Here is a 26,925-nt window from a genome sequence, read left to right as displayed (position 1 = left end):
TTTTTCTGCGGTACGCGGGCCTCTCACCGCTGTGGCCTCTCCCGTCGCGGAGCACAGGCTCCGGACGCGCAGGCTCAGCGGCCATGGCTCAAGGGCCCAGCCGCTCCGCGGCATGTGGGATCTTCCCGGACCGGGGCACGAACCCGCATCCCCTGCATCGGCAGGCGGACTCTCAACCACTGCGCCACCAGGGAAGCCCCATATGGAGTTTTAAAACTCCTTATGATGTGCATCTTCAGTACTTACAACCGTAATTCACCATGTGCCAGATGACATTAACAGATCCTAGTATTAATAAACCATTTTGTAGAATTTTATTCACATTTCTAGGCAAAACCACCGTTTCAGACTTTTCTAATAGGCAAAAGTAATACCCACACACAGTATTAAAATTTAATCCAAAATTACCTTTAAAAAATTTAAAAACACCTAAGTTTGTTTTTAAAAGTGTGTTTGAAAAGAAAAAAACATTTGGACAAACTGCTTGGTTTGGTTTTATATTGGGTTATATGTGTTAGTTAGACTATTAAGCTCTATCTAAACTAAATAGTCATCCTGCACACCCCTCACTTAAAGGGAAACCGGGTATGCGGATTACAAAGTGGGATTCTACACCAGGGCCCCCATCAACCCTTCACAGCCAAAGTTTGACCGGTCTCCCCACAAGTCTGTTGGATACGCAGTCAGCTCCACGGCCAGCGGGCCGGGCCCCCAGGCCTTCTCTCTCCTTCTACCCCCAGTTCTCATGGTGTGTACTCCGAACAGAATTCACATCATCCGGTTTTTAGATCCTTAACTATGTTCCTCGAATTCAAAAAAAAAAAAAAAAAAGCTTCTGAACACATGGAATGATGCCCAACCTCGGTCATAATGACAGAAATGCCCATTTAAACGGTAAAAGCATCGGTCACCTATCACATCCACAAAGCCAACAAAAACAGACTTCACGATGCACGGTACTTTCTGCCTCCAAACCTCCCACGCTAGGAACGGATCAGGACGGCCTACACGCACATGTATGGGGTCTCGGGTACAAAAGCATCACACCGCAGCACTGTCTGCTGTACACCGGAAGCACCGTAAATGTCCGCACACAGAGGACCTGCTAGACACACAGCAGAGGATCCCGACCGTGGAGCCGCACGGGGTCAGGAGAAATCTCGACTCAGAGCACTCACCCTGGACCAACCCCCATTTTCACGTGTAACACATAAGGAGGTACCTGTGTCTAAAAGGAAACCTAAGAGATTAGTACTGACACGGCCACTCTCCGGAGCGGCAAAATGGGAAGATGAGAGGGCTTGGGAGAAAGGCTGATGTATCCCACCCAGTTCCCGTTCCAAAGTGACTGTTGTCCCACGCCCATGGGTTACTCTGAGTACTCATAAATGCGGAATAAAAAGTCACTCTTGGAGTAACTGTAGCCGGCATTCCAACACCCACCCCTTAGGGTGATCCTGCCTGTCTTGATCACAGAGCAATAAACAGAGCCTCCTGGGGGCACCGCCCAGAACAGAGCACAGCTGACCGCTTCCTGGGGACCAAACCTCCTGCGGAGTCCTGTGAACACATCACACGGAACCCCAAAGGCCTCTCCTCTTTCAAAGTGCAACGAGGGCTTCCCTGGTGGCGCAGTGGTCGGGAGTCCGCCTGCCGATGCAGGGGACACGGGTTCGTGCCCCGGTCCGGGAAGATCCCACATGACGCGGAGCGGCTGGGCCCGTGAGCCATGGCCGCTGAGCCTGCGCGTCCGGAGCCTGTGCTCCGCAACGGGAGAGGCCACAACAGTGATAGGCCCGCGTACCACAAAAAAAAAAAAAAAAAAAAAAGTGCAACAAGCTCGCCATTTTTTTTTTCAAGCTCGCCATTTTTATCATCAGAGAAGTAATACACTTAGACTGTGCACTTAATGGATAAAATGGTAAGTTTTGTTATGTGTATTTTACCAAAATTAAAACTTTTTTTCATGGGCCGATACAGTTCTATAACTGCTTGTATGTGTTCCACTCAACTGGACTTTGAGGGGCATCTTTCCATGTCACGAAATACTGACACCATTTTTTTCCATAAATTTATTTTATTTATTTATTTTTGGCTGTGTTGGGTCTTCGTCGCTGCACACGGGCTTTCTCAGTCCCCTCTGCGGTGTGCGGGCTTCTCATTGCAGTGGCCTCTCCCGTTGCAAAGCACGGGCTCTAGGCGTGCAGGCTTCAGTAATCGTGGTTTGCGGGCTCTAGCATGCAGGCTCAGTAGCTGTGGTGCATGGGCTGAGTTGCTCCGCGCAGCATGTGGGATTCTTCCCGGACCAGGGCTCGAACCCGTGTCCCTTGCATTGGCAGGCAGATTCTTAACCACTGTGCCACCAGGGAAGCCCACTGACACCATTTTTTAATTTTGTAGTAGCACTTGTATTCTTTTTAAAAACTTTTATTGACGTATAGATTTATAACGTGTTCATTTCTGCTGTACAGCAGAGACTCAGTTATACACACACACATGTATTTTTTTCATATTCTATTCCATTACGGTCTGTCACAGGTTGCTGACTAGAGTTCCCTGTGCTCTACAGTAGGACCTTGTTGTTTACCCATTCTACATGTAATAGTTTGCATCTGCTAATCCCAACCTCCCAATGCATCCCTCCTCCGCCCCCCACCCGCCTTTGGCAACCCCCAGTCTGTGCTCTGTGTCTGGGAGTCTGTTTCTGTTTCGTAGGTAAGTTCATCTGGCTCACACCATTTATAATGGCAGTACGGATGGTCCCTAATTCACTTCAGTCATTTCCTTTTGCTGACTATCTAGGATCCAAGAAACGAAATTCTGAGTCCAAAATAGGCCTTTTGACACATGTTGCCAAACCGCTTACCAGAAAGTCTCATCAGCATTACATCAAATAAGCACTTGTTTCCCCACATCTCAGCACCAACGGGCATTGCTATTCCATTAGATCTCGGCCAGCTGGAGAATCAAAACCTGGTTTGTAAGTAAACTTGTCGATCCCTAGTTAAACGTCTTTTTAAACACTTGTTTCCTATGTGCATTTCTCATATTAGAAACTGCCTATGAGTGTCTTTCATCCAACTTCCTACTGGGGTGCAAATTCCCTTCTTTATAGCTGTTGTTACTAAACCAACTTTATTACACACCTGCTTTTTCTTTTTTTGGACCCTAGAATAAGATCTGACATAGACCAACATTTCATTTTTACCTTGTGAGATGCAACCGGTGAAAATATTCATGCATCCTGATTCCGTCCCCCAGGATGTGTCACTGGCTCGCTTTTATTCGCTGCTGCCTCCCCCGGGCTGGCCGATGTCACACTGACAGGTTTTACTGAATGAACACCTCAGTGTCAGCATCCCCATGAGGCCCTCCAATGATGCCCGTCCCGGGGCAGTTCAAACCAATTCGATTCAGTAAGTCCAAGCCCTTCATTTGCCCTTGCGCGTCGGGCACTGCAATAAGGAGCCGCAAACTGGCGAGACGGTCTGCTCACCGCGTCAACGAAGCCAGTGTTTTCCCAGTGGGGGTAGATGGACAGTAAGCCAACGAGCCGTCTGTGTGTTCTGGGGGCTCGGGCAGCCCCACAAAGGAGACACTTCAGGTGGTGGTTTATAACCGCTGTCTCCCCTGTGTGGGTCAAGTGTCCCTCACCATCACCAGCGCTCCACCAAGTCTGACGGAATCCTGTGAGAACGTCACACGTCCTGCCTTAGGAGGCTTAATAAGGTGACCTCAAAGAAATTACACACCATGATGGTACCCGTCCTGTCCCCTGCTCCCCCAGAAGTCTCCAAAATGGCCATTCTGAAACTTCAGTTTTCTGATTTACAAGGAGGACAGCCTATTCCACTGAGAAATGAGGCTGCTACATTAATGTGGCAAAGGATGAAATTTCTTCCTTCTTCGTTTCTGAAGCTCCTCCTTGGATGCGATTTTGGTCCCCCCAAAATAAATACATAAAAAGTCCACAGGGATATGTCTTCAAGTCTGTACTAAAAACTGAAGGCCTTGAGTCAATTTACTTTTTAAAATATATAGCCAGGCTTCCCTGGTGGCGCAGTGGTTAAGAATCCGCCTGCCAATGCAGGGGACACGGGTTCGAGCCCTGGTCCGGGAAGATCCCACATGCCGCGGAGCAACTAAGCCTGTGCGCCACACCTACTGAGCCTGTGCTCTAGAGTCCGCGAGCCGCAACTGAAGCCTGTGTGCCACAACTACTGAAGCCCGCACGCCTAGGGTCCGTGCTCTGCAGCAAGAGAAGCCACCACAGTGAGATGCACATGCACTTCAACGAAGAGTAGCCCCTGCTCGCCGCAACTACAGAAAGCCCGCACACAGCAACAAAGACCCAATGCAACCAAAAATAAACAATAAATAAATAAATAAATTTTTAAAAAGTAAAATAAAATTTACAGCCAACCTTGGAAAGACTGCACTAATTCTGCTAAAAGGGGCACGTCAACACTTTACTATGAATTAGCCAACTGTAGAACACAAGGTCGAGAATTATTTCTATCTGAAACCAGTCACCAGCATTCCCTGGCGGTCCAGGGGTTAAGACTCAGCACTTCCACTTCAGGGGGCACAGGTTCGATTCCTGGTCCCTGGTTGGGGAACTAAGATTCCCACAAGCTGTGCAGCGTGGCCAAAAAAAAAAAAAAGTCCCAAAACACCTCCATGCTGCCCCGTAGTACCGTTCTAGTGCCCGTGTGTAGAAGCATCCCGTGCCCAACTTCACTTTCTGACCCCTTTGAATCATCCCAACTCCTATCCACAATCTCCTTTCTTGGAATATGCACTTGCTCCCCTCAGACCTCAGCACAGCACTGGAAACACCTGCCAGCTGACCTGTAAGTCTATATGCATCCCATTTTAGCATAAAACCCCGAAACCTGGTAGTCTGCCACCTTGTGTAAAACACAGGCAATGACATTTCATCATCTGGAGCATAAGCAGTTTCCTCACTGCCAGAAAACCACCGACATGTTGCCAAGAATAAGATTTAAGTATTCAAAATCACTTACATCGAAATTAACAGTCAACAGTAATAAAAGAAGAAATCTTTTAAGAACCTACTGTATAGCACAGGGAACTCTACTCGATACTTTGTAGGGACTTCCCTGGCGGTCCAGTGGGCAAGACTGCACGCTCCCAATGCAGGGGGCCTGTGTTCGATCTCTGGCTGGGGAACTAGATCCTGAATGCACGCCACAACTACAAGTCCACATGCCGCAACTAAAGAGGCCACGTGCTGCAATGAAGACCCTCAGTGCCACAACTAAGACCCAGCGCAGCCAAGATAAATAACTATTGGAAAAACAACAACAACTTTGTAATGACCTACATGGGAATAGAATCTAAAAAAGAGTGGACATCTGTATATGTATAGCTGATTCATTTTGCTGTATAGCAGAAACTAACACAACACTGTAAATCAACTATACTCCAATAAAAATTAATTTTAAAAAAAGAATGTTTAAAATTTTTGATGTTGGATTCATCCTTGGCCAAGAGATAGATTCCTAAGTGTACATGCATGTACACACACACGCGCACGCGACTCAAGTCCAAATCACGATTGCCACAGTGACACGGCGCAGCCAATAGACTCCAGGTTTCACGGTCCCGCTCATCTCTGTTTGTAAACAAGGCACGAGGCCCAGGTCTTACCTTTTCACCACCAGCTTCAGGGTCTTATGCGACCCCTTCACCAGGCAAATCGCTTCCTGTCTAAACCCCGACAGACTGATGTCGTTGATGCCAACGATCTCATCTCCGGCCAACAACTTGTCCACTGCCGCCGCTTTGCTTCCTTCTTCGATCTGCAACACAGAAGTGTACCCTGTGAGCCTCTTGAACAAGCAAACAAGTCCCCAGGACTTGGCCAGGAAGACAACATGCCCGTGACACATGCCACCCACAGGTTTTCTCAGACTGGCTTCAGGACAACCCAGGGGTGAAGGGATCCACCTGGGCCCTGATTCCCAGCGGGAGACCAGGGACGCATCCCTCACCCGGTCTGCCTCCGCAAGGTGTACCATTCACGGAGGGGCGGGAAAGCGCACGAGCTCTCAGAAACACACCAGAAACAGCAGAGCCAGAAATACCGATTCACTTTCTGGATCTCCTTCCTCCAAAAAATCATGATAGATTTTTTTTTAAATTATTATTTACTAGTTATTTCTCATAGATTAATCCCGCACCTAGTTATTTCCGTAACAGCTGTATTTAGATATAATTCAGACAGCACACAACTTACCCATATAAAGATAAATGAGTGGCTTCTTAGTATATTCACAGAGTTGTCCAGTCACCACCACCACCCATTTTAGAACGGTTTCCTAACCCCAGAAGAAACCTCGTCCATGCCTGTCAGCGGTCACTTCCCGATGCTTCCAGCCCCTGGCAACCATGCGTCTGCTCTCTGCGTCTAGGGTTTGCCTATCCTGGATATTTCATATAAACAAAATCCTACAATAGGCGGCCTTCTGTGTCTGGCTTCCTTCACTCAGGTTTTCAAGGTGCACCATGTCGTAGCCTGCGTCACAGCTTCACTCGTTCTTATGGCTGAAGGACGCTCCACTGTAGGGACCGACCACATCTTATTTATCCGTTCATCGGTGATGGGTATTGAAGCTGCTTTTCCTTTCTGGCTACTAACGCTGCCGTGAGCACTGGTGTACAAGTTCGTGCTTGCGCGTGCGTCTTCACTTCCCTTGGGTGTACGCCTAGGAGTGGAATGGCAGGGTCGCACGGTAGCTACGGCGAACCTTGTGAGGACCTGCCAGACTGCCTTCTGAAGCAGCTGCGCCACTTTACGTTCTGCATCCGAGGGCCCCAGTTTCTCCACATCCTTGCTGACGCTTAGCATCTGATTCCTTTCATTACGGTCCTAGATGACTACACCACGCTGGGAACGTAAAATACTCCCTACTCAGTGTTAAACACGCGTGTATGAATGTGTGTTGACTGACTCCTTAGAAGCGTTTTATGATTTTTACCCTGAGGAATCTTCATCTTTAAATCCTCACCCTCGTCTTCCCTATACAGTAATAATCCAACTCAGCATCAAATAATCCGTCGATTAACCAACCTGCTTCTGTACTAGCGCTTGGCAAACCGTGGCCCATGCGTCAAATCCAGCCAGCTGCTTTTTTTTTTTTTGTAAATAAAATTTTACTGGAATACAACCAGAGCTGTTTGTTTATACACTTCTACAGGAGAGAACAGCAGAGTCTGACCCACAAAGCCAAAAATATTTACTACTTGGCTTGTTATTAAAAAAAAGTTGCCAACCCCCGTTTCACACCGAAAAGCCATTATTTTTACGAACTGCTAGGAAAACTAGTGAAAGAGATGAATGCTTCTAGGCACAGAGGTGTACGGGTTAGGAAGTTCGCTGCTCTGTTTGCCAGGACTAACCTAAAAGTCCGTTCCGAACCTCACAAAGCACTAAAGCCGTGAACGTTTCTCCTCCGGTAGTTACAGAGCTGGAAACGAGGCAACTTACAGGCTCCGCTCTGAAACCACGTGGTGCTTTCCTAAAGTCTCCGCCCGATCCCAAGGACAGCTGAACTTTTCCTAGGTTAATAAAGCAATTATTCATTGCAAGTCCATGACATAAACAAAATGAGCACTCCTAACTAAACTATGAAGCGAACCATTCGGTTAACAACCGGTTTCAAAGTCTAGACAACTTTTATCCCGACATGATAACAGATCGTAAATGAGTTTCCACCCCACCAAGATTACACACTCAGCCACACGTGGCCAAGGTGAAGGTTACGTGGTGGGGAGTTTCTGTTTTGGCACGCCCTGGGTGGGAGGCCAAAGGGCCGTCCAGGCGGAGGGTCGGTGGGCGGCTGCCTGAGGGGAGGGGAGGGTACCCGGGGAGAGGTGGCCTGCTCACGGGGTGACCAGCAGCGGAAGGAATTTAAAAACTGGAGGGACGGGGACGGAGGCCTCCTACACAGAAAACAGACCCACCAAGAGCTGAGGACTGAACCCTGGGGCCCCAACACGGAGAAACCTGGAAGAAGATGGGTGGGTGAAGGTGCAGGAAGTGAACAAAGAGGGGGTGAGAGTCACAAAAGCCCAAAGAAGCAAACACGCGCAGAGCTGGCGAGAAGCGAGGGTAGCGCGTGTACGTGCGTCCCTCTCCTTGCGATGATGCCTCTCTGAATTTCAGCTTCACAAGAAAACTCTTCAGGCAAGACAACTATGACCAAGGAGCTTGCAAGGGCCTTAGGGCAGCTTTCCAAGGCAGGACGTCCTGGAGGCAACCCGTGTGACTCACCCATGACCCGGTGGGTTTTTCAGTCTCGTTCCCACAAACCCCTGGATGCACAAGTTCTGCGAGACTGTCTCCAAGCGCTGGCATCGAAGTCTGATGACATCGTGTTGCTTCCCCTCATCCGCAAAGACTTCCCAAGCTCCTCCTGCACCAGTGAAGACCGCACTCCGAAGTGTCCACCTGCGCCGTCCCGACCACACTCTACCTACATTCCCAGCAAAGACGGCGCTGGGCTTGGGCGACACAGAAGCTGGGGAATTCTCCCCGCCTGGCTTCCTCGCCAAGACAAACTGTCTGTTTGACGTTTATTGTGCTCATGGAGAAAACAGTTGTAAAAGAAGACGTTTTGAAAACCTCCAGTCTGTACTCTTGACCCCATCAAACTTCTCCCATTAGGAAGAATTAAATAGGCTTGAACTTGGTGGAGAGCAAACCTGAAGTTGGCTCTAGTCTCACAGGATACTTACTGACTCTGCCTGCCAGCACTGTACAGTGTATCACACATTACAGACACTCAGGATCGTTCTGTCACCGTCCCCTGCCTTATAGTCAAGAGAGCGCTTGGCATTGCCACTAGCAGAGGGAACTGCCTGACATCTACAGCACTCGGGAGCCACAAACAGGGCAGTCCTGTCCCAGAGCCACCAGGCGAAGTTCTCAGTGCCGCTCGCTGTAGCTCAGAAGAAAAGTCCCTTTACAAAAAGACAGGCACGCGAGAACAAATGACTCCACGCCCACGATGCCTGTCCGTGTGCCACGGGCAGAATCAACGTCCCACGTTCACGTGCCAGGTCCAATATTCTGGTCTGAGTGTTCACTGGCATTGGAAAACTCCAGTGTAGGGCCTCAATTAAGACTCAAGTGTCCCCAAATGTGCAGATTTCCTTGCTGTTCTTACGGAAACACTTTTTCTGGAAACAGCAGCGGGGGAAAAAACAGTCAATGGAAGTCTCGTTGGAACAAAGTTTTTGTATTTCATCCAACGGATGTTAGTTACAGCTGATCAAGGATGACATCCACGGAGGCCGGAGAACCTTGATTCTCCTGGGAGCCGGGACTCCCGTGGGAAGGAACCACATCAGGGCAGCAGGGGCGCGAGGGGCCGGGCTCGCTTGGCCTCGGGGCTGGAGATGAAAGACTTCACGAAGAGAGAGGCCCACGAAGGGCAACTTGAAAGGGGTGGCATGGATGGGGGCGGACATTCCACAGGGGGGTCTGCATGTGAAGATGGGGCAGAGGCAGGAAGCCGGGCCGGTCTGAGGAATGTCAGCCTGGCCCAGCGCAGAGCTCTGGCTGGGGAGCGTTTGAAGATAAGGGCAGAAAGAGGAAGATGAGGAACTTGACCTTGGGTCGGAATCTGGCATGATATCCTGGAGGCAGTGGGGGCCCCCGAAGGCCAGCACGGAAGCAGGGGAGCGACCTTCTTATTCCAGCAAATGCGTCTGGTAGCTTCATCCTGGAGGCTGACGCGAAAAGAATTTCTTCTGCCCGAGAACAGAAGGCGGCGGGTTCTGTCTTTGTACTGGACAGAAACAAGGGCTCAAACCAACACAGGGCAGAGAACACTAATGTAAGCAAGTGCTCCAGACACTGGGAAGGAAGGTCTAAGGACAGAAGCGATGCTGGACGTCAAGGGCCACAGGAAAGGGGTCGGCCGGGGGGAGCTCAGACGTTGAGCGGGACTGATGTGGAAAATCGCGACACCCAGAGATCAAAACCAAAGGAGGAAGAATGTGTTAAGTCCAGTATCATATTTCAAAGGCCATGAATCACACCCGTGATTAATCAGTTATGACTATCTCAAAGAAAGCTTTGCTGTCTGGAGAACAAGCCATGAGAAAGCACTGCCTTTTGTGAGCCAGGACAATCACTGACGTCACCTCCTTGGTCTGCTTCATTTAACTATTTTAACTCGTTCTCCTTGAGCTCCCTTGTTTCAGAAAAGAGAGCTGACTCATCCAGGAAAAGTATCAAATTGTGAACTAATCGGAGAGTGCATCTCTGGTAACCGAGAAGCCCATCGAAAACCAAAAACCTCTCAAGTGTTAAGACGTGAACATACCATCAGTCACTGGTCCCTGTCTCCCTTCTTGTACATCCCGAGGAGTGTTTTTATCGACTATTTGGGGAATTTAAGCTTCGCCGTAGCTCTGGAAACATGCTTAAGAAGGAAATCCCACCTCACCCCATTTCTGGAGTATAAACGCTTTCTGAAGAGGTGACATTGTTCGTTGGTTATTTTTTGGTCCAACCAGGGAAGGGTGGGATAATGAATTCAGCTTAACATTCCATGGGGGGTAGTTTTTCTTAACCTGACAACACAAAACATACTCAATGGCAATTTGGAGACGCAGTCACGCACGTAATAGGTCTTGAACAGGATACCCGGAGAAAAACATGGTCCAAAAGGATATGTGCACTGCAGTGTTCACTGCAGCACTGTTTACAATAGCCAAGACACGGAAGCAACCTAAACGTCCATCAACAGAGGAAAGGATAAAGAAGATGTGGTGTGTGTGTGTGTGTACACACACACACACACACACACACACACACAATGGAATATTACTCAGGCATTAAAAAGAATGAAATAATGCCATTTGCAGCAACATGGATGGACCTACAGATTGTCATACTGAGTGACACAAGTCAGACAGACAAAGAGAAATATCGTATGATATCGCTTATATGTGGAAAATTTTAAAAATGCTACAAAAGGCAGAAACAGACTCATAGACTTAGAGAACGAACTTATGGTTACCAAGGGGGGTGGGGGGAGAGATAGTTAGGGAGTTTGGGACTGACAGATACACGCTGCTACATTTAAAATGGATAACCGACAAGGACCTACTGTGTAGCACAGGGAACTCAGCTCAATATCTTGTAACAACCTAACTGAGAAAAGAATTTAGAAAAGAATAGATACATGTATACCGTATAACTGAATCATTCTGTTGTACATCTGAAACGAATGCAACATTGTTAATCAACTATACTCCGATATAAAATAAGAAGTTAGGGCTTCCCTGGTGGCGCAGTGGTTGAGAGTCCGCCTGCCGATGCAGGGGACACGGGTTCGTGCCCCGGTCCGGGAAGATCCCACGTGCCACGGAGCGGCTGGGCCCGTGAGCCATGGCCACCGAGCCTGCGCGCCCGGAGCCTGTGCTCCGCGATGGGAGAGGCCACAGCGGTGAGAGGCCCGCGTACCGCAAAAACAAACAAACAAAACAAAACAAAAAAATAAATTAAAAAAATAAAAATAAAATTACCTGTACTCCTATGTTTTTTTAGTATAATTACTTCCTAAAGAAAACCACTTCTTGATCTTGGCCCTTCCTGTCCCCGGTCACGACACTCCAGTTTCCCTAATAACGCGCCATGAATGTGCCAAGAAAACATGGAAACTTGAGCACGTGGTGCTTATGATATGAAACGGTGACGTGGGACCTGTGATGTCACAGCCTATCCACATCTGAAGGGATTCATACTTGATATCCTCTTAAGGAAAAGTTGTTTCCACATTTTAAGCCAGAAAGTCAGTGGAACACCTGTTTAGAAAAGAATCAGAACTACGTGGTCTCTTAGTTCCTCAGTTCCTACATACATTAGGAAGGATGTACAGATTGAACCGTGTGTGTACCAATCCTCAAAACAACCAATAAAATATCAATTAGGGAAGAAAACTGCTTTCCTCATGGTTGACAAAAAAAGTACCAAAAAACAAGAAAAATGATAACTACCCCCACATGCAAAAAATCCTAAGAAACCGACACCCACCTCATACATTCGGATTCAGGTGAGCACGTCAGTATTCCGTCCCACACGCAAGAACACGAGGGTCTGCTCTGAAGATTCTAACACACGCCTGCCACTCATGGCTAAAGCGAACGCTGGATCACATGCCACCCCAAGACAAAGGCAGGTGTGGCCCCAACAAGGCGACAGAGCCAGGCTGAGGGGCTGAGCAGGTCAATGAGACGTGTGAAGACCCAGAGGCAGTGGGGGCTGCACTGCGCAACCCCAAGTCCAAACACACACAGACAAGAAGCTGGCCGCTCAGGGAGAGGTCTTAAGAAACAGAGAGGGGAGGGAATTTGCAACAGGGGATCAGCAGCGGCAGCTCAGACCCCAGGCTGGCTGCAGAAGAGAACCCCGGGAGGAGCGTTCGTTCGGAGCCAAGGGGCCACGGCCTCCCCCGGGGAGGATAAAGCCCAAGGTATGTGCCTCTTCTCCAGGTGGGGCAAAGGTCTAGGGGCCTCGGGACCCTGCGGAGTCCAGAGCCTCAGCACAGCACAGCACTCTAGAGAACACGGGCCAACCCGTGCAAGGGACAGTTTCTGGAAAGCACCATTCAGGGAGCATTTTCCGAACACCCGTGCCTGGTACGTTACAATCCAGAAGGAGCAAGGTGTGCGAACGACCCATTTCAACACTACGCCAGCTAGCCTCTTAAGTGCAAACCACCCGTCGCTGCCCGAGCGAGCGGTGATACTGGGGCAGGACCTGAGGATAGCTCTCCTCCGTGGGCTGGCAGCTCTGCAAGGGTCCTCAGGAGAGGGCGCTGGAGGGGCTGCTGTCCTCTCCGCCTCCTCCTGTGGACAAGGCAGTGGCTGAATCCACCGCGGCTCCACAGCCAAGTTCCACGAGCACTCCAGCGGGCAGCTTCCCGGCCAGTTTTAGAAGCATGCCCTCGGACGGCTTCCCAGGGGTTCCACTGGCATGCCAGCCAGCTCCCTGGCCACCTGCCAGGTTCTGCACGGGCAGCTTCCTGTCTGTCAGCTAGCCCGAGGGGCTCAGTGACTTTGCTGTCACACCCATGCCATGCAGATCTGAATCTCAGACTGGGGGAAGGGAGGGCAGTAAGGGGGGGGCAGTCGCACACCTCCTTCCTCCTCCCTTATAGGTAACGTGCTTCAGCTCTAGAGGCAGTGGTTGGTCCTTGCACCTGCTACTCCTGCACTCTTTTAAAGCTCTCTCTACCCCGGAGGAGTTCCTAGCTCATCGTGACTCAGTAAGTTGACAATAAGTAATAATCTGCTAATAGTGAGTCATCCTTTACACCAGGGGCTGGCAAACTTCTCCTTCAAGAGCCACATGGCAAATATTTTAGGCTTTGCGGGGCCTTCCGGTCCCTATGGTAACTGCTCAACCTTGCCGGACAGACAGACAAGACATAAGGGGTGTTTTGCTATGTGGCCGGTTTGCGGAATCCTGTTTCCTATTATGCGGGCCCTGTTCCAATCACTATGCGCTTTCTGCCTCCCAACTGGACCCTGACGGATATAAATTCCATGTGACAGGCACAGCAAGGGAGGCACTCGTGGGCCCCGGCGGCACAGAGGAGGGAAGAGTCAAGCCACAGGGTTCGGGGAGGGGTATCAGGCAAGGTTTCACAGAGATGAGGGGTGACGGATCGAGGGCTGGAGACTCACCCCGACCCCTTCACTACACAACTGGAAGGGAGTCACTGGATTTTTCTTTGCCTCAATTCTGTCGCCCAAAACAAGGGTGGGAAGAGTTGGCTGTCTTACAACCCGGGACCAACAGGGGAATAAAAGTGAGACAATTATGAAAATATTTTGTAAATTCAGAAGTATTATACAAGTATGTTTACAAATCATTTTACTTGTCATTTGCTGGTGTTCCAATCAGGACTACAGCACAGGCTAGGTCCCTGGACTCTCCAGTTCAGGGACACATGATCCCCATTCCTGATCATGAACACGGGGAAACCAGACGTTGAAGTGGTAAAGGGAGACTGCTTCACTTACAATACTCCAAGCTATTTAGGTAGAGTGGTTTCTAAGTCCTTTCAAGCAACATTGTTTGGGGGAAAAGAAATCCCGAAGCTCAGTTATCCTAGATGTTCTTACTGGTTATTCTCAAGCTAATTTAAAGTTTCTTTTTCCCTTGATTAGCGACTATAGCCTTACAGAAAACTTCTAAAATACAGCAAGTTGCCATTTACACATGGAGTGTTTTACAAAACTTTCCCCTAAGTGGATTATGTTCATGGAAACCCAGACCGCATTTCTCGCATTAAAAAAAACAAAAAACATGATTGAAGTGGTACTTAAGTTCTCAGGCTAAGACACAAATACCTCTTTAAAAGATGTCATGGTTTATATACTGTGGCTTTGCAAGGAAGCAAAGGGGAAAAAAGGACACATGCCCCATCTCCCCAGACAGCCCTTTGAAATGTACGCTGCTGGCACAGGTCAGGTGTCTATAACAGGCACAGCTCCGGGTCCTCGTGGTTAACACAGGAACTACGTTTTCTAGAATCTCTATCCCTGTACGGTTGGTTAGATTGGGTCCAAAGGAGAATCTGTCCAAGGATAGAAGGTGGAAGCGATGCAGAAGAGCCCGGCGGCCTCCAGCTTCTCTTACACCCCATTGCTCTGCATCCCCTGTCTTCCTACGAGGAGATGCCTGGCCCGGGCCCACGTACAGGTGGCTGCATGCAGGCACCCTCCGGGCCAGCTCCCCAGGCCGGCTGGGCGTGGCTTCTCAGAGGCACTCCTTCCGTCCAGGATCCCCCAGGTCTCCCTTACGGACCCTCTCCCACATTTACATAAGCTCAAACTCCTGTCACCCTGTAACAGCCACTGTGCCTCTGCTGCCCCGAGCGAGCGAGCGTACCTCGGAGAAGAGGCAGGGTGCGTCCCACGAGCTGCAAAGGAGTGCAGTGCAACCACGAAGACACCAGGAACCCGAAGGAAAGCAGCTTGGCAAGGAGCACCTGTAATTCTTGTTTTTTAAAAGCGTGGTTTAAAAACCCCACAGAAAATTTACCGTCAACCGTTTTTAAAGGTACAGCTCAGCAGTGTTCCCTAGAATTACACTGTGTGTAACCGATCCCTAGAACTTCATCTTGCACAACTCCATATCCATCCAGCATCTCCCGGCCCCTGGCAACAACCGTTCTGCTTTCTGTTTCCATGAACTTGACTCCTGAGGATACCCTGTGTAAGTGGAATCATACAGGACTGTCCTTCTGTGTCTGGTTACGGCGCTTGAGGTTCGTCCACGTGATCACACTTCTCTAACGCTAATATTCCATCGTATGTGTATGCCACATTTTCCTTATCCTTTCGCCTGTCAGTGGACACGTGGCCTGCTTCTAACCCCTGCAACTCTTGTGTACGGGGCGGATGCACAGATCAACACAACCACTTGCAGAAACAGAGAGAATAACCTTCAAGTCAACCCTGTGTAGGTATGTTCACCAAGAGGCCCGTACAAGAATGATCATACTGGCATCAACCACACCAGCTAAAACACAGAAACCACCCAAATGTCCAGCAGACAATACACGGCATAGCCCAACGATGGGGTACGACGGGGTACCACACCGCCTCTCCCCACCACGGCGCTACAGACATCCAATACCAGGGCTTCCCCTCCAATACCAGGGCTGGATGGTCCTGTGCTCTGGGTGGCGGCCGTCAGACACTGAGGAGCGGCATTCTCGGTCCCCACCCACTAGGTGTCAGCAGCGTCCCCAACCCCAAGTCAGAACAACCCAAGCGTCTCCGGATACTACTCAGGGTGCCCCGGGGTGGGGGTGGGGGGGAGGGGGCTGGGGACAAAAGCCACCTCCCCCAGTTGAGAACTAGAGAAAGGACGAAGTACCTGCAACAGTCATCATGACTCTTGGGGAACACAGGAAACCGGACAGCTCTAACACCCCTTTGAACCTGCCGCAAAGCCTCTTCCACCAGCAACGCGAGAGGCCAGCGAGTCAGGCCAGGTGGAGCCACTGTGTTCAGCCAGATCCCACCATTACCAGGCGGAACAGGCCTTGTTCTGGACGCCCTGAGCCCGGCCCAAACAGCACGGGGCTGCAACTAAGAAGCCTCTGTCCTTTCTCCCCGCAGAAATGGTCCTCCTTGCCTGCAGGCTTTGTTGGCTGGGTCCCCTCTATTCACATCCCGCTACCCCTGACAGGCACACACTCACTCCGCCTGGCTCACCCCACTCATCCTTTTGGGTCCCACACCAGGACCCCCCAACACCGCTTCCACCATGGGACCCAGTGGCCACCTCCTGGCCTCCTGAATACCCTGAGCGCATCACCACTCAGGGCTCCAAACCCCCAGGTTTGGGGTTTTTATATATTCCTTATTTTTTTTGCGGTATGTGGGCCTCTCACTGCTGTGGCCTCTCCCTTTGCGGAGCACAGGCTCCGGACGCGCAGGCTCAGCGGCCACGGCTCACGGGCCCAGCCGCTCCGTGGCATGTGGGATCTTCCCGGACCGGGGCACGAACCCGTGTCCCCTGCATCGGCAGGCGGACTCTCAACCACTGCGCCACCAGGGAAGCCCTATGTATTCCTTTCTTCCTTTCCTTCCCTCCTTCCCTCCTTTTTCTTCCTTCCTTCCTTCCTTTCTTTCTGGCCGCGCCACGTGGCGCACGGGATCTTAGTTCCCTGACCAGGGATGGAACCCATGCCCCCTGCAATGGAAGCTCAAAGTTCTAACCACTGGACCACCGGGAAGTCCCCCAAACCCCCTGTTTTCGGTTCCCTGCTTCTGCTGCCAGCCCCATAGCAAGACTAGCACCTCCTGGAGGATAAAACCCCGAGTCTCTTTATCTCTTCCCCTCCGATACCAGCGTCTGTCACGCAATGTCTGTGGGAAGGGTGAACAGAGAGGGAAAAGAGGCAGCCTGGAGAGTGCAGTTCCCGTCTAGAGCCAACCTTCACCTTACACCACAGGAGGAATACGAGGCACACCTGCCCTTGCAGTGCGTTGCACGAGCATCAGGCACGGACCGGGCAGAAGCAAGCGGCTCCGCAGCCGCCGGGGACAGAGACCTGCCCCGACTCGAACCTCTTCTCATACATCGTTTGCACATGAGTAGTGGGAACATTTAAGCACCGGTTCAACAGGGATGACTGGAGTGACTTAAGTCTGCAGTTTTCAAAGAAGAAAAGCGATCTGCAGGAGCTGATAGACAATCAAGAAACAGGAAGCGGAACTGCTGGACACAAGAACAAAGTGTCCCTGCTTGTCAGACACATGGCTGTTTATTTGTGATGGACGTTCCCAGCCTTCTGCTGTTTCAAAGAAACGGCGCCTGTTCTTTTAGATAAGGCTGCCGCTGGGCAACTCAGGAGAGGGGCTGCTCCAAGGGGACCCGCCCAAGGCCACCTCACCTTCCCTTTAGATGAGTCAGAGCTCCCCGGAAGGCTTCGTCTCTCTATTGGGTGAAAGAGAGAAGATCTCACCCATCACGAGGGCTGTCTCTTTGAAAAACTCTCCTCAGGGATGCTGTCAGAGACAGAATGCTTGTGTCCCCCGCCCAAATTCACATGTTGAAACCCAACCCCCAATGTGACGGTATAAGGAGGTGGGGTCTCGCGGAGGTGACTGGGTTATGAAGGTGGAACCTTCAGGAATGAGATCAGTGCTGTTATACGAGAGCCCCCCCCCCCCACCGACAGCCGCCTCACCCCTTCTACCGGCTAAAGATACAAGAAAATGCCACCTATGAACCAGGAAGCAGGTCCTCGCCAGACACTGAATCTGCCGGCACCTGGATGGATCCTGGACTTCCAGCCTCCAGACTATGAAAACTCAATGTTTCTTGTTTATAGGAATTTTTTTTTTTAAATTACAGCAGCTCAAATGGACAAAGATAGATGTCAAAGGCCAAGCCTGGGGAACCTAACTAAGCACAGGAACCTCGGGGCTGCACACACTCGCACCCAGAGAGTAGGGAAGGGGACCGGGGTGCAAAAGACAGCCCTCGAAGGGGGCCCTGGGGCGGCGGCAGGGCGCTCCCCTCTGAAGGCGCAGCAGCTAGATCCGGTCCTGGCTGCTGGGAGCCCCGGGGAAATTAACAGCCAGTGTGGGCGGGTCTTCCAGGTTTCTGGGGTTTTTTTGTTTTGTTTTAAAGAAGCTGGAGATCTGGATTTTTACGGGTACTATTCCTCTGTCCTCAAATCGCTGGCACTCTTCTGCTTTTAAAACTTGGCGAGAACGCCCCCCACACCAAAAGAAAAGTTGCATGGGTAAGTCACATGCGCATAACCCCCAAGGGGCAGCCTGTGATTTGGGGCGTTCCCGTCCTACTCTGTGTACACGCCTCCTCTCTGCAGTTAGAATCCACCCCACGCAGGATCCTGCACACACCAAGGTGGTCTCCGCTACGCCCACCGCCAGGTCCTCTTCCTGCCTCCCCACGGCCGGCCGGTCTATCAGGGCTTCGCCCCCATCCGGATCCTCCAGGATCCCTGACCCCATCCTGCGCAGGTGCCGCCCTCCACCGTTGTTACTAGGATCCGACCATCCGCGGTGGCCGGCAGCACTGTGGAGCCAGAGTCCCCGCAGACACAGGAGGGGCCACGTGCGTCCCCCCTCACAGGGAGGGTAGCCGTGACGGTCCTGACAGGAGACGGGAGCGGATGTCGGCTGGAGGCCTGTGAGGAAAGCCTTTGTCTCTGCCATCAAAGGGCAGAAACATCTGGAACCACCCTTTCCCTCTGCTTGTGGCCGTGAACAAAGACACCGACTGTGGATGCAGGGCAGAGACCCGAAGGGTCCCAGGGCCCTAGGTGTGCCCAGCATGGGGCTGGGCGGCGAGGCAGCAGCACACACACACCCCACCCCACCCTCTCCCGGGGCTCCCTGGAAGGGCCTAGGGTGAGGTCCTTAGAGAACCAGACGGGTTCATCCAGAAGACATCCATACTTTAGAATGAGTCCGAATTCTTTATAAATGCAAATCGTTTTTTCCTTTTAATGTTTATAATGTTAAAAAAATCAACACCAACTAAAACAGTTTGAAACACTAAAACTTTGTTAGCTTTTCTAATTAAAAAAATACTGACGGGGCTTCCCTGGTGGCGCAGTGGTTGAGAGTCCGCCTGCCGATGCAGGGGACACGGGTTCGTGCCCCGGTCTGGGAAGATCCCACGTGCCGCGGAGCGGCTGGGCCCGTGAGCCATGGCCGCTGAGCCTGCGCGTCCGGAGCCTGTGCTCCGCAACGGGAGAGGCCACAACAGTGAGAGGCCCGCATACCGCAAAAAAAAAAAAAAAACAAAAAACCTACTGAAGGACTTCCCTGACGGTCCAGGGGTTAGGACTGCACTTTCACGGCCAAGGGCACAGGTTCAATCCCTGGTCGAGGAACTAAGATTCCACAGGCCGCGCATGGTGGCCAAAAAAGAAAAAAAAACAAAAAACCGCTGAGGGGCATCATTTATTATCACGTCTGAGACACAGGCTACGAAAACCTATAACGTCTTGCTGTACTCATGTTTTTATTTAAGACATATTGCGTACGCCCTAGAAATCTACCAGCTCCAAGTCACTACATTTCTCTTCATCTAACACCTGTACTCCTGGCTGACAGAGGAGTATAATGCATTTAAAACATATATCATGGACGAGGGGAGTGAGGGTTGGAGACTTAGAAAATCTAGAGAGTTTAAATCAATGGGACTACCACATGCACACAGGTGTTTCACTAAACACACTCCTCATCTCCGCAGTAATATTATTTCTCCCCAGTGAACTGAAGTTTAGAATCAAACCAAAACTGCCAAAATATTATGTTTCTAACTTGTAACCTCCCTCTGTCATCTAAAAATAGAAAAAAAAAAAGAAAGCACTTAAGATTTAAGCTACTCCATGCGTCCCCTATATTCAGAGCAGCACTGTTCACAACAGCCGAGACATGGAGACCTAAACGTGCATCACGGATGCATGGCTAAAGATGTGGTACATGTATACAATGGAATACTACTCAGCCACAGAAAAGAACAAAATAGCTCCATCCGCAGCAACATGGACGGGCCTAGAGATGATCACATTGAGTGAAGTAAGTCAGACAAACATCATAGGATATCCCTTATGTGTGGAATCTAAAATATGACACAGATGAACTTATCTACGAAACAGAAACAGACTCACAGGCACAGAGAACAGACTTGTGGTTGCCAAGGGGGAGGAGGGGTGGAGGAGGGGCGGACTGGGAGTTTGGGATGAGCAGATGCAAACCAATACATATAGAATGGATAAACAACAAGGTCCTACTGTAGAGCACAGGGCACTACAGTCAATATCCTACGATAAACCATATGGGAAAAAAATATGAAAAGGAATGTAAATATGTATAACGGAATCACTGTGGTGTACAGCAGAAATTAATACAACATTGTAACTCAACTATACTTCAATAAAAAGAGAGAAAAGATTTAAGCTACTCCAAGCCTGATGCGTCTGCACCGAAAAAAAACAGAAACCTTTTGCCGACTTTTCAGCGGCCAGCTTTCATAGGCGAAATCCTCATTCCTGAATGTTACATTTATGTCTCCCAAGTGCATTCACAGCTTTGGGGAAAAACTGGACTCATTCTTAAGTTTAAAAAAAAAAAAAGACTCGTATTAAAATGACTTTACCTCTTCCGACACAGCAGCGCCTCATCGTCTGCCGAGGCAGGGCGCGTCGAGAGCCTCTGCGCTGTGCTTCGCGGGGAGGGAGGTGTGCAACCTTGTATCAGGACGTCAGAGTCTGCTCAGGAGCCCACTTCTCCTTCTTCCCCAGGCTGAAGATTGTATTACTCACTCGTCAAGGGAAAACAGGTAACCATGTGCCGGTTTACGATGGGCAGAAGTGTGCAGAGGCAGGCACGGGCCACGAGAGCCCGACACACCCCGAGACTGTGCCCGGAGGAGGGAAGGAGCCATTATGTCTTCCTGGGTTGGGGCGCTGTAACACTCAGCAGCACCAAGGCCATTTTGGTGTTTTTTTTCCTTACTGGAGTATAGCTGCTTTACACTGCTGTGCAAGGGCATTTTTGAAGCTGGCCACAGCCTGCCTTCGTTTCATCTCCTGTGCTTTATTCCGCCCTACGGGGGACAAATTAATACAAAATATATATTCGTCTGCTAGGACTGATATGGGACTATTTGGGACTTTTATCACTGTGTTCAAAAAAGGGGGGGCAGGCAGCTATCTCCCATGACAGGGTATTAAAAAATACTTTGTCCAAAATGCCAAACGATATCACTTGTACCTGGAATCTAAAATATGACACAAATGAACTTATCCACGAAACAGAAACAAGATCACAGACACAGAGAGCAGAACTGTGGTTGCCAAGGGGGTGGCAGGGGGAGGGGTGGATTGGGAGTTTGGGGTTAACAGATGCAAAGCACTATATATAAAATGGATAAACAACAAGGACCTACTGTAGAGCACAAGGAACTCTACTCAATATTCTGTAATAAGTGTATGCAAAAAGAATGTGAAAAAGAACAAACATATGTATAACTGCACCACTCTGCTGTACACCTGAACTAACACAAAATTGTAAGTCACCTATATTCCAATAAAAATTTTTAAAACAGATTACATTTCTTACGTTCTTATGTTCTATAATGTTCTAAAATACCATTTTCCCCCAAGGCACTAATGATTATTGCATGATTTTTCTGTAACCTAGAAAATTAGTATCTCATTTTAAAAATATAACTTTATCTATGAGGAGTATCCTTATAAAATTCTCTAAGTTGTAATGTGTTTTAGAGAATTTTCCATTTCCTGACTAAAGTTACTAGGAAATGTTTATATATCTACAAGTAATTTTAGCCTCAATTATTAGCATAATTAAATTTTTCTGCAACAGCAATTCTACAGTCATTTTTATTGTGGGTCTAATTCAACACACCTGAAAACTGCAATTCATGCAGACCTGTGCCCTAATAAGGTTATGATGTGTGTCCCAAGGGAGACTGCGCATAACAGAAAGAAAGCCTCTGGCAGACCCAGTTCAAACAGAAATTCAAGATGATGCCGTTAAGAATTAAGCCTCAGGGACTTCCCTGGTGGCACAGTGGTTAAGAATCTGCCTGCCAATGCAGGGACACAGGTTCAAGCCCTGATCCGGGAAGATCCCACATGCCGCGGAGCAACAAAGCCCGCGAGCCACAACTACTGAGCTTGCGCTCTAGAGCCCGCGAGCCACAACTACTGAAGCCCGTGCGCCCTAGAGCTCGTGCTCCACAACAAGAAGCCACGGCAATGAAAAGCCCGCGCACCTCAACAAAGAGTAGCCCCCACTACTAGAGAAAGCCCGTGCACAGCAATGAAAATCCAACACAGCCAAAAATAAAATAAATAAAATAAGAAAGAATTAAGCCTCAGATGCTACCAAACAAACAAACAAACAAACAAACAAACCCCAGCAAGGAGCTAGACAAGTCTCAGCAGGAAAACTTGTACAGACGGTTTGGGCACCAGGAGGTCATATGTTTGCTGCTCTCCACCCCAGCACAGAGAAGCCTGGAAGGTCCTTAGGAGCAGAGCGTGGAAAATCAATCTAGTCAATTGAATATTCCAAGCAATCAAAGCTTTAGCTGAATATGTTGCTGGGAGCTGCTGTCAGGTTTTTTTGTTGTTGCTATTGTTTTTTACAGACTACCACTCGGCCTTTTCATGGGCACTAACCTCCCCCAAAGGATGTGGATGGCTCAGCCAGCTGGTAGTCACGCCCTGCCCTTCTGTACATCTCCATCAGCTTCAGGAGACACTGCCTTTAACGAGCAGGCCCTTCCTGCTGGACCCTAACTTGAACGGAATGAGGCAGAGACAGGCCTCTTGTCTGACACAGTGAACTCCTATTAATACAAGACTAGAAACTGATGGGACAAAACAGGCACTCGTCACCTAGGGAACATCCCTGGCTCTAAGTTAAATTCCAGGCTAAGTGGTCAATGACTGATTAACAGAGTTTTACCACAGAATAAGGTTCTGAACTTTTTATCCTTATAAAAGCAGGACAGAGGAGGCAACCGAAAGCAAAAGCTAAAAGAGTAGTGTCACCAGAAAGGGGAAGCAGCAGTGTTTTGACAGAGTAGAAGAAAAACAATCCTGTACCTTTCCACATTTCCATTCATGCGCCTGGGGTAACAGCACCGTCTGCACACACAAACTTCAGAGGAAAATACTGGACGAACCGGCGAGAAACTCAAACATCTGAGTGGCAGCGCTGCACTGTTTTCTCTGAACTCCAGCCTCCTGGATGGCCAGTTAGCTCGAGGTAGGGCATATATGACCAAGTAATCACCGGGTTCTGGATCATTTAAGGCTCCGACCGAGAGACAAGCAAAGTGGAATTTATTACAGAGAGATGGGGAAACATGCAAACCACAGGACCGGGAACTGCCCAAGCAGGTTCCAGAGAGCAAAGAGGACAAGGAAAGTCTGCAACGGCCCCAGGGCAGAAACCGGCTGGTTGGCATGCCAAGGTCCTGGAGGCGGCTGCGTGAATGTGCTCCAACCCCTCCTTCTTTCCTTACTTCCTCGTGTAAGGATAAAAGTCCTAGGAGTCTGAGACAAGAGACTGGCCCAAGGTCGTTCAGTGAGTGAACAGCATGGAACATGACTCAGCAGTAAAATCAACTACTGATATACATACACGTGGGCACATCTCCAGAGAGTTATGCTATGTGAAAACAGCCAATCCCCAAAGGTGACACACTGTCTGATTCTATTTATGTCTTATTCTTGAAATGAAACAATTACAAAACCAGCAGCCAGGGCTTAAGGTGGGGCTGAGGGCAGGAGGGAGCGGGTATGGCTATCCAGGGGCCACATGCGGGATCGAACGCTTTGTATCTTGACCGTATCCATGTCAACATGCTGGTTGTGACACTGTTACTAGAGGTTTGCAAGGTGTTACCATTGGGAGACACCAGGTAAAGGGTATGTGGCATCTCTCTATAGTCTTACAATTTCAAGTCAATCTACAGTTCCCTCAAAATACAAGCTTAATTAAAAAGACTGGCCAAGAGCGGATCACACGGCCACCCAGGTTGTTCCGGGGGCAGAAGCGAAGGAATGTGGCTGGCTGACCCTTGGGAGGCCGTGGGGACAAGCCAAGACTTAACAACGGGGAAGCGATTTTCGTAAAGGAATCGGGGTGCTCCAAGGAAGGGCCACGGGAGCGAGGAAGCCAAACACCGACCAACGTCCACTACTCGTTTCAGAGGATGTGAACTCTCACCCAGCAGCCGGTCAGCAAGCCACTCACTCACTTCATAATCTGAAGCCACTTTGCAAAGTCTTAGAAAAATGACTACCCAAGTTCTACTGATGCAGCCTGTTTGCTGCCACTAACACTCAGCAGACTATCAACAACTCAGCCCATGGAAAACACTCGACAGTTACAGACATCAAAGGGAGCAGGGAGGGGGAACTTAAGCATGTGGAACGCAGGGCCCTTCTCTCTACCACCCTTCTAGGCAGACACAGAACTTGGCTTTAAATCCACACCATTAAAGCACTCAGCTTTTATAAAAAGGAAGTGTATCTTCTTCCATCTCGACGGACAGCTAGACAGTAACATCAATAATGCTTCACTGATGTGAATTTATCTAGCTCACTTAAAGAAAACTCTGGGAATTAGACGTGATGTCCCTCTGCACTTAACGGAATTACAGGATGTCTGTATGGTATGAGATTTTTAACCATATTCTCATTTGAGTACAGAATTTAATGGACAATTTTTAAATGAACAGTCCCTTGGGGTCAATAAAACGAAAGCCTGTCCTGCCTTACTTTGGGTAGACTCCTAACATTAACTCACTGATTGTCAACTCTGCTGGGTTCAGGACACAGATTACGAAGTGAGGTGATGAGCCCTGTGGCGAGCTATCCACCTCATACCCAAGTCCTCTTCCTGGAAGTCTCCCCAGACCTCCCAGCACAGAACCTGGCTTATGGGAAGGGCTCCACTACGTTCTGAACAGATACACCAAGCTCGTATGACTGTAGGCACCGTCATCTGACTCCCAGTATACTTAGAACCAATGAGCACGTCGTGTGCGAAGCATTTTGACAAGCATCTTGAAAATCCTTTTAAATTCAAGAACCATAACAAACGTATTTCAACAGTCAGGGTGGAAAACAAAGGCAGGATCCCCCAAAGCTACCTTGAACTGAGCTCACAAAATGTGGATTCGTACATCTATAACCCTCACGACACGCACTCCAAGGCCTGGGTGGTATTAACCCCCTTAGAACGTAAGCCTTTCAAATCCATAATATATTCCTCCTTCCACCCCTTACCTGCATTGTGGGTGAGGAGAAATGCAGCTACAGGTGCCAGAGATTAAGGAGAAAAACTATTCTGGGACTTCCCTGGTGGTCCAGTGTGTAAGACTCCGCGCTCCCAACGCAGGAGGCCTGGGTTCGATCCCTGGTCGGGAAGCTAGATCCTGCAGGCATGCCACAACTAAGAAGTCCACATGCCACAAGTAAGACCTGGTATAGCCAAATAAATAAATAGTTTAAAAAGAGAAAAAAACTATTTTTAAAATGACAAAGCGACTGGGACAGGAGTAAGCTGAATGGAAAAAATCTTTAGAAAAAACGAGGCAACACTGGAAACGCAGAAAAGTCGGACCGTGTTACAGCAGTCGACACACGAAAGTTAGCACAAGCAGGTTCCCCAATCACTGGTGAAGATGAGAACACCGATTAAAATAAACCCCAGACAGCACTCGTTTCAGGACAGGCCACGCCTTGCCCCGCGGACTTCTCAGGAACAACACATTCTATACAACTGGACATTTGATCAGTTTTCCTCCCGGTAAAACTTTTACCTTATGATTCCTCCAGCACCCCCTCCTCTCCCTTTCCCCGGACCTCTACTTACTTATGCAGACGCCCCCAGGACACTGAGTCTCCTATGCTCCTCTGTACTGAAAACCTCAGCGGTATGCTGGGATGTTCCGCAAAATGCTACCATCCTCTGGTCCACGCTGCATTTCAGCCCGCCATGGTCACTCGCTGCAGAAGCCAGCTTATGAAACAGATTCTCGCCCAGCAGCCCACGATGCACCCCAAAAGCCCCCAACACGACCATTACTCCTCGAGCACCATCTCGCAGTCACGTCAAAGCCCCGACCATGACGGACCCAGAGACGGATGTAAATTTCAAGGTCCCATCCCTTGCCCTTGGGTTTGAATGCTATCCCTCTGGCATGCCAGCCTTCTTCTACGAGATCCGTCCGGCTCCATGGATACTCAGCTCAAGCCGAGACAAGCACAGAACGATAAACACGGTTAACAGTGTTGAGAAACCCAAATGAGGAAACCCAACAGGTCCAAAGCCATCTTCTGGCAGTTGGCTGACCCTCATTAACCGTGGGAAGCCGACATGTCCTGGAGTGCAGATTCCACCTCTAAGAGCCCACCACCTGCAAACCTCTACAACCCTCAGGTGTGCCGGACAGGAAGTGAAACCCAGAAGCAGCTCACATGATCCCCAAGGCTCTACTGAAGAGTTACCCACCGGCTGTGGGAAAACAATGAATTTTCTGGAAGGCAGACACCCACTGCAGAGCAGCCAGACACAGGCTCCGAGGCAACACAGACGCCAAATCTGTGTTCAAGATGGCTCGCCTCTGGGGAAGGATGAGAAGGGACTAAACTAAGCTCAAAACCACGTTCAGAAGTGCCCTTAGAAAAAGAAACACGGAGGGCTTCCCTGGTGGCGCAGCGGTTGAGAGTCCGCCTGCCGACGCAGGGGACACGGGTTCGTGCCCCGGTCCGGGAAGATCCCACATGCCGCGGAGCGGCTGGGCCCGTGAGCCATGGCCGCTGAGCCTGCGCG

The 26,925-nt window shown here is 49.7% G+C and overlaps 1 protein-coding gene across 3 annotated transcripts in view; it reads right to left on the bottom strand.

The window, feature by feature from the left end:
• Positions 1-26,925, bottom strand: part of SHROOM2 (shroom family member 2) — a 135,925-nt gene that overhangs the window by 68,688 nt on the left and 40,312 nt on the right. For all 3 annotated transcript variants that reach the window (XM_079910391.1, XM_079910392.1, XM_079910393.1), the window contains exon 2: positions 5,674-5,825. In XM_079910391.1, coding sequence (XP_079766517.1) covers positions 5,674-5,825 — 152 coding nt within the window. The remainder of the gene's footprint in view (positions 1-5,673; positions 5,826-26,925) is intronic.

The sequence above is a fragment of the Stenella coeruleoalba genome (genome assembly GCF_951394435.1).
Source record: "Stenella coeruleoalba genome assembly, chromosome: X".
Classification (NCBI taxonomy): Eukaryota; Metazoa; Chordata; class Mammalia; order Artiodactyla; family Delphinidae; genus Stenella; species Stenella coeruleoalba.
The sequence above is the reverse complement of the archived record's forward strand: the minus strand, read 5'-3'. Positions and strand labels throughout refer to the sequence as shown.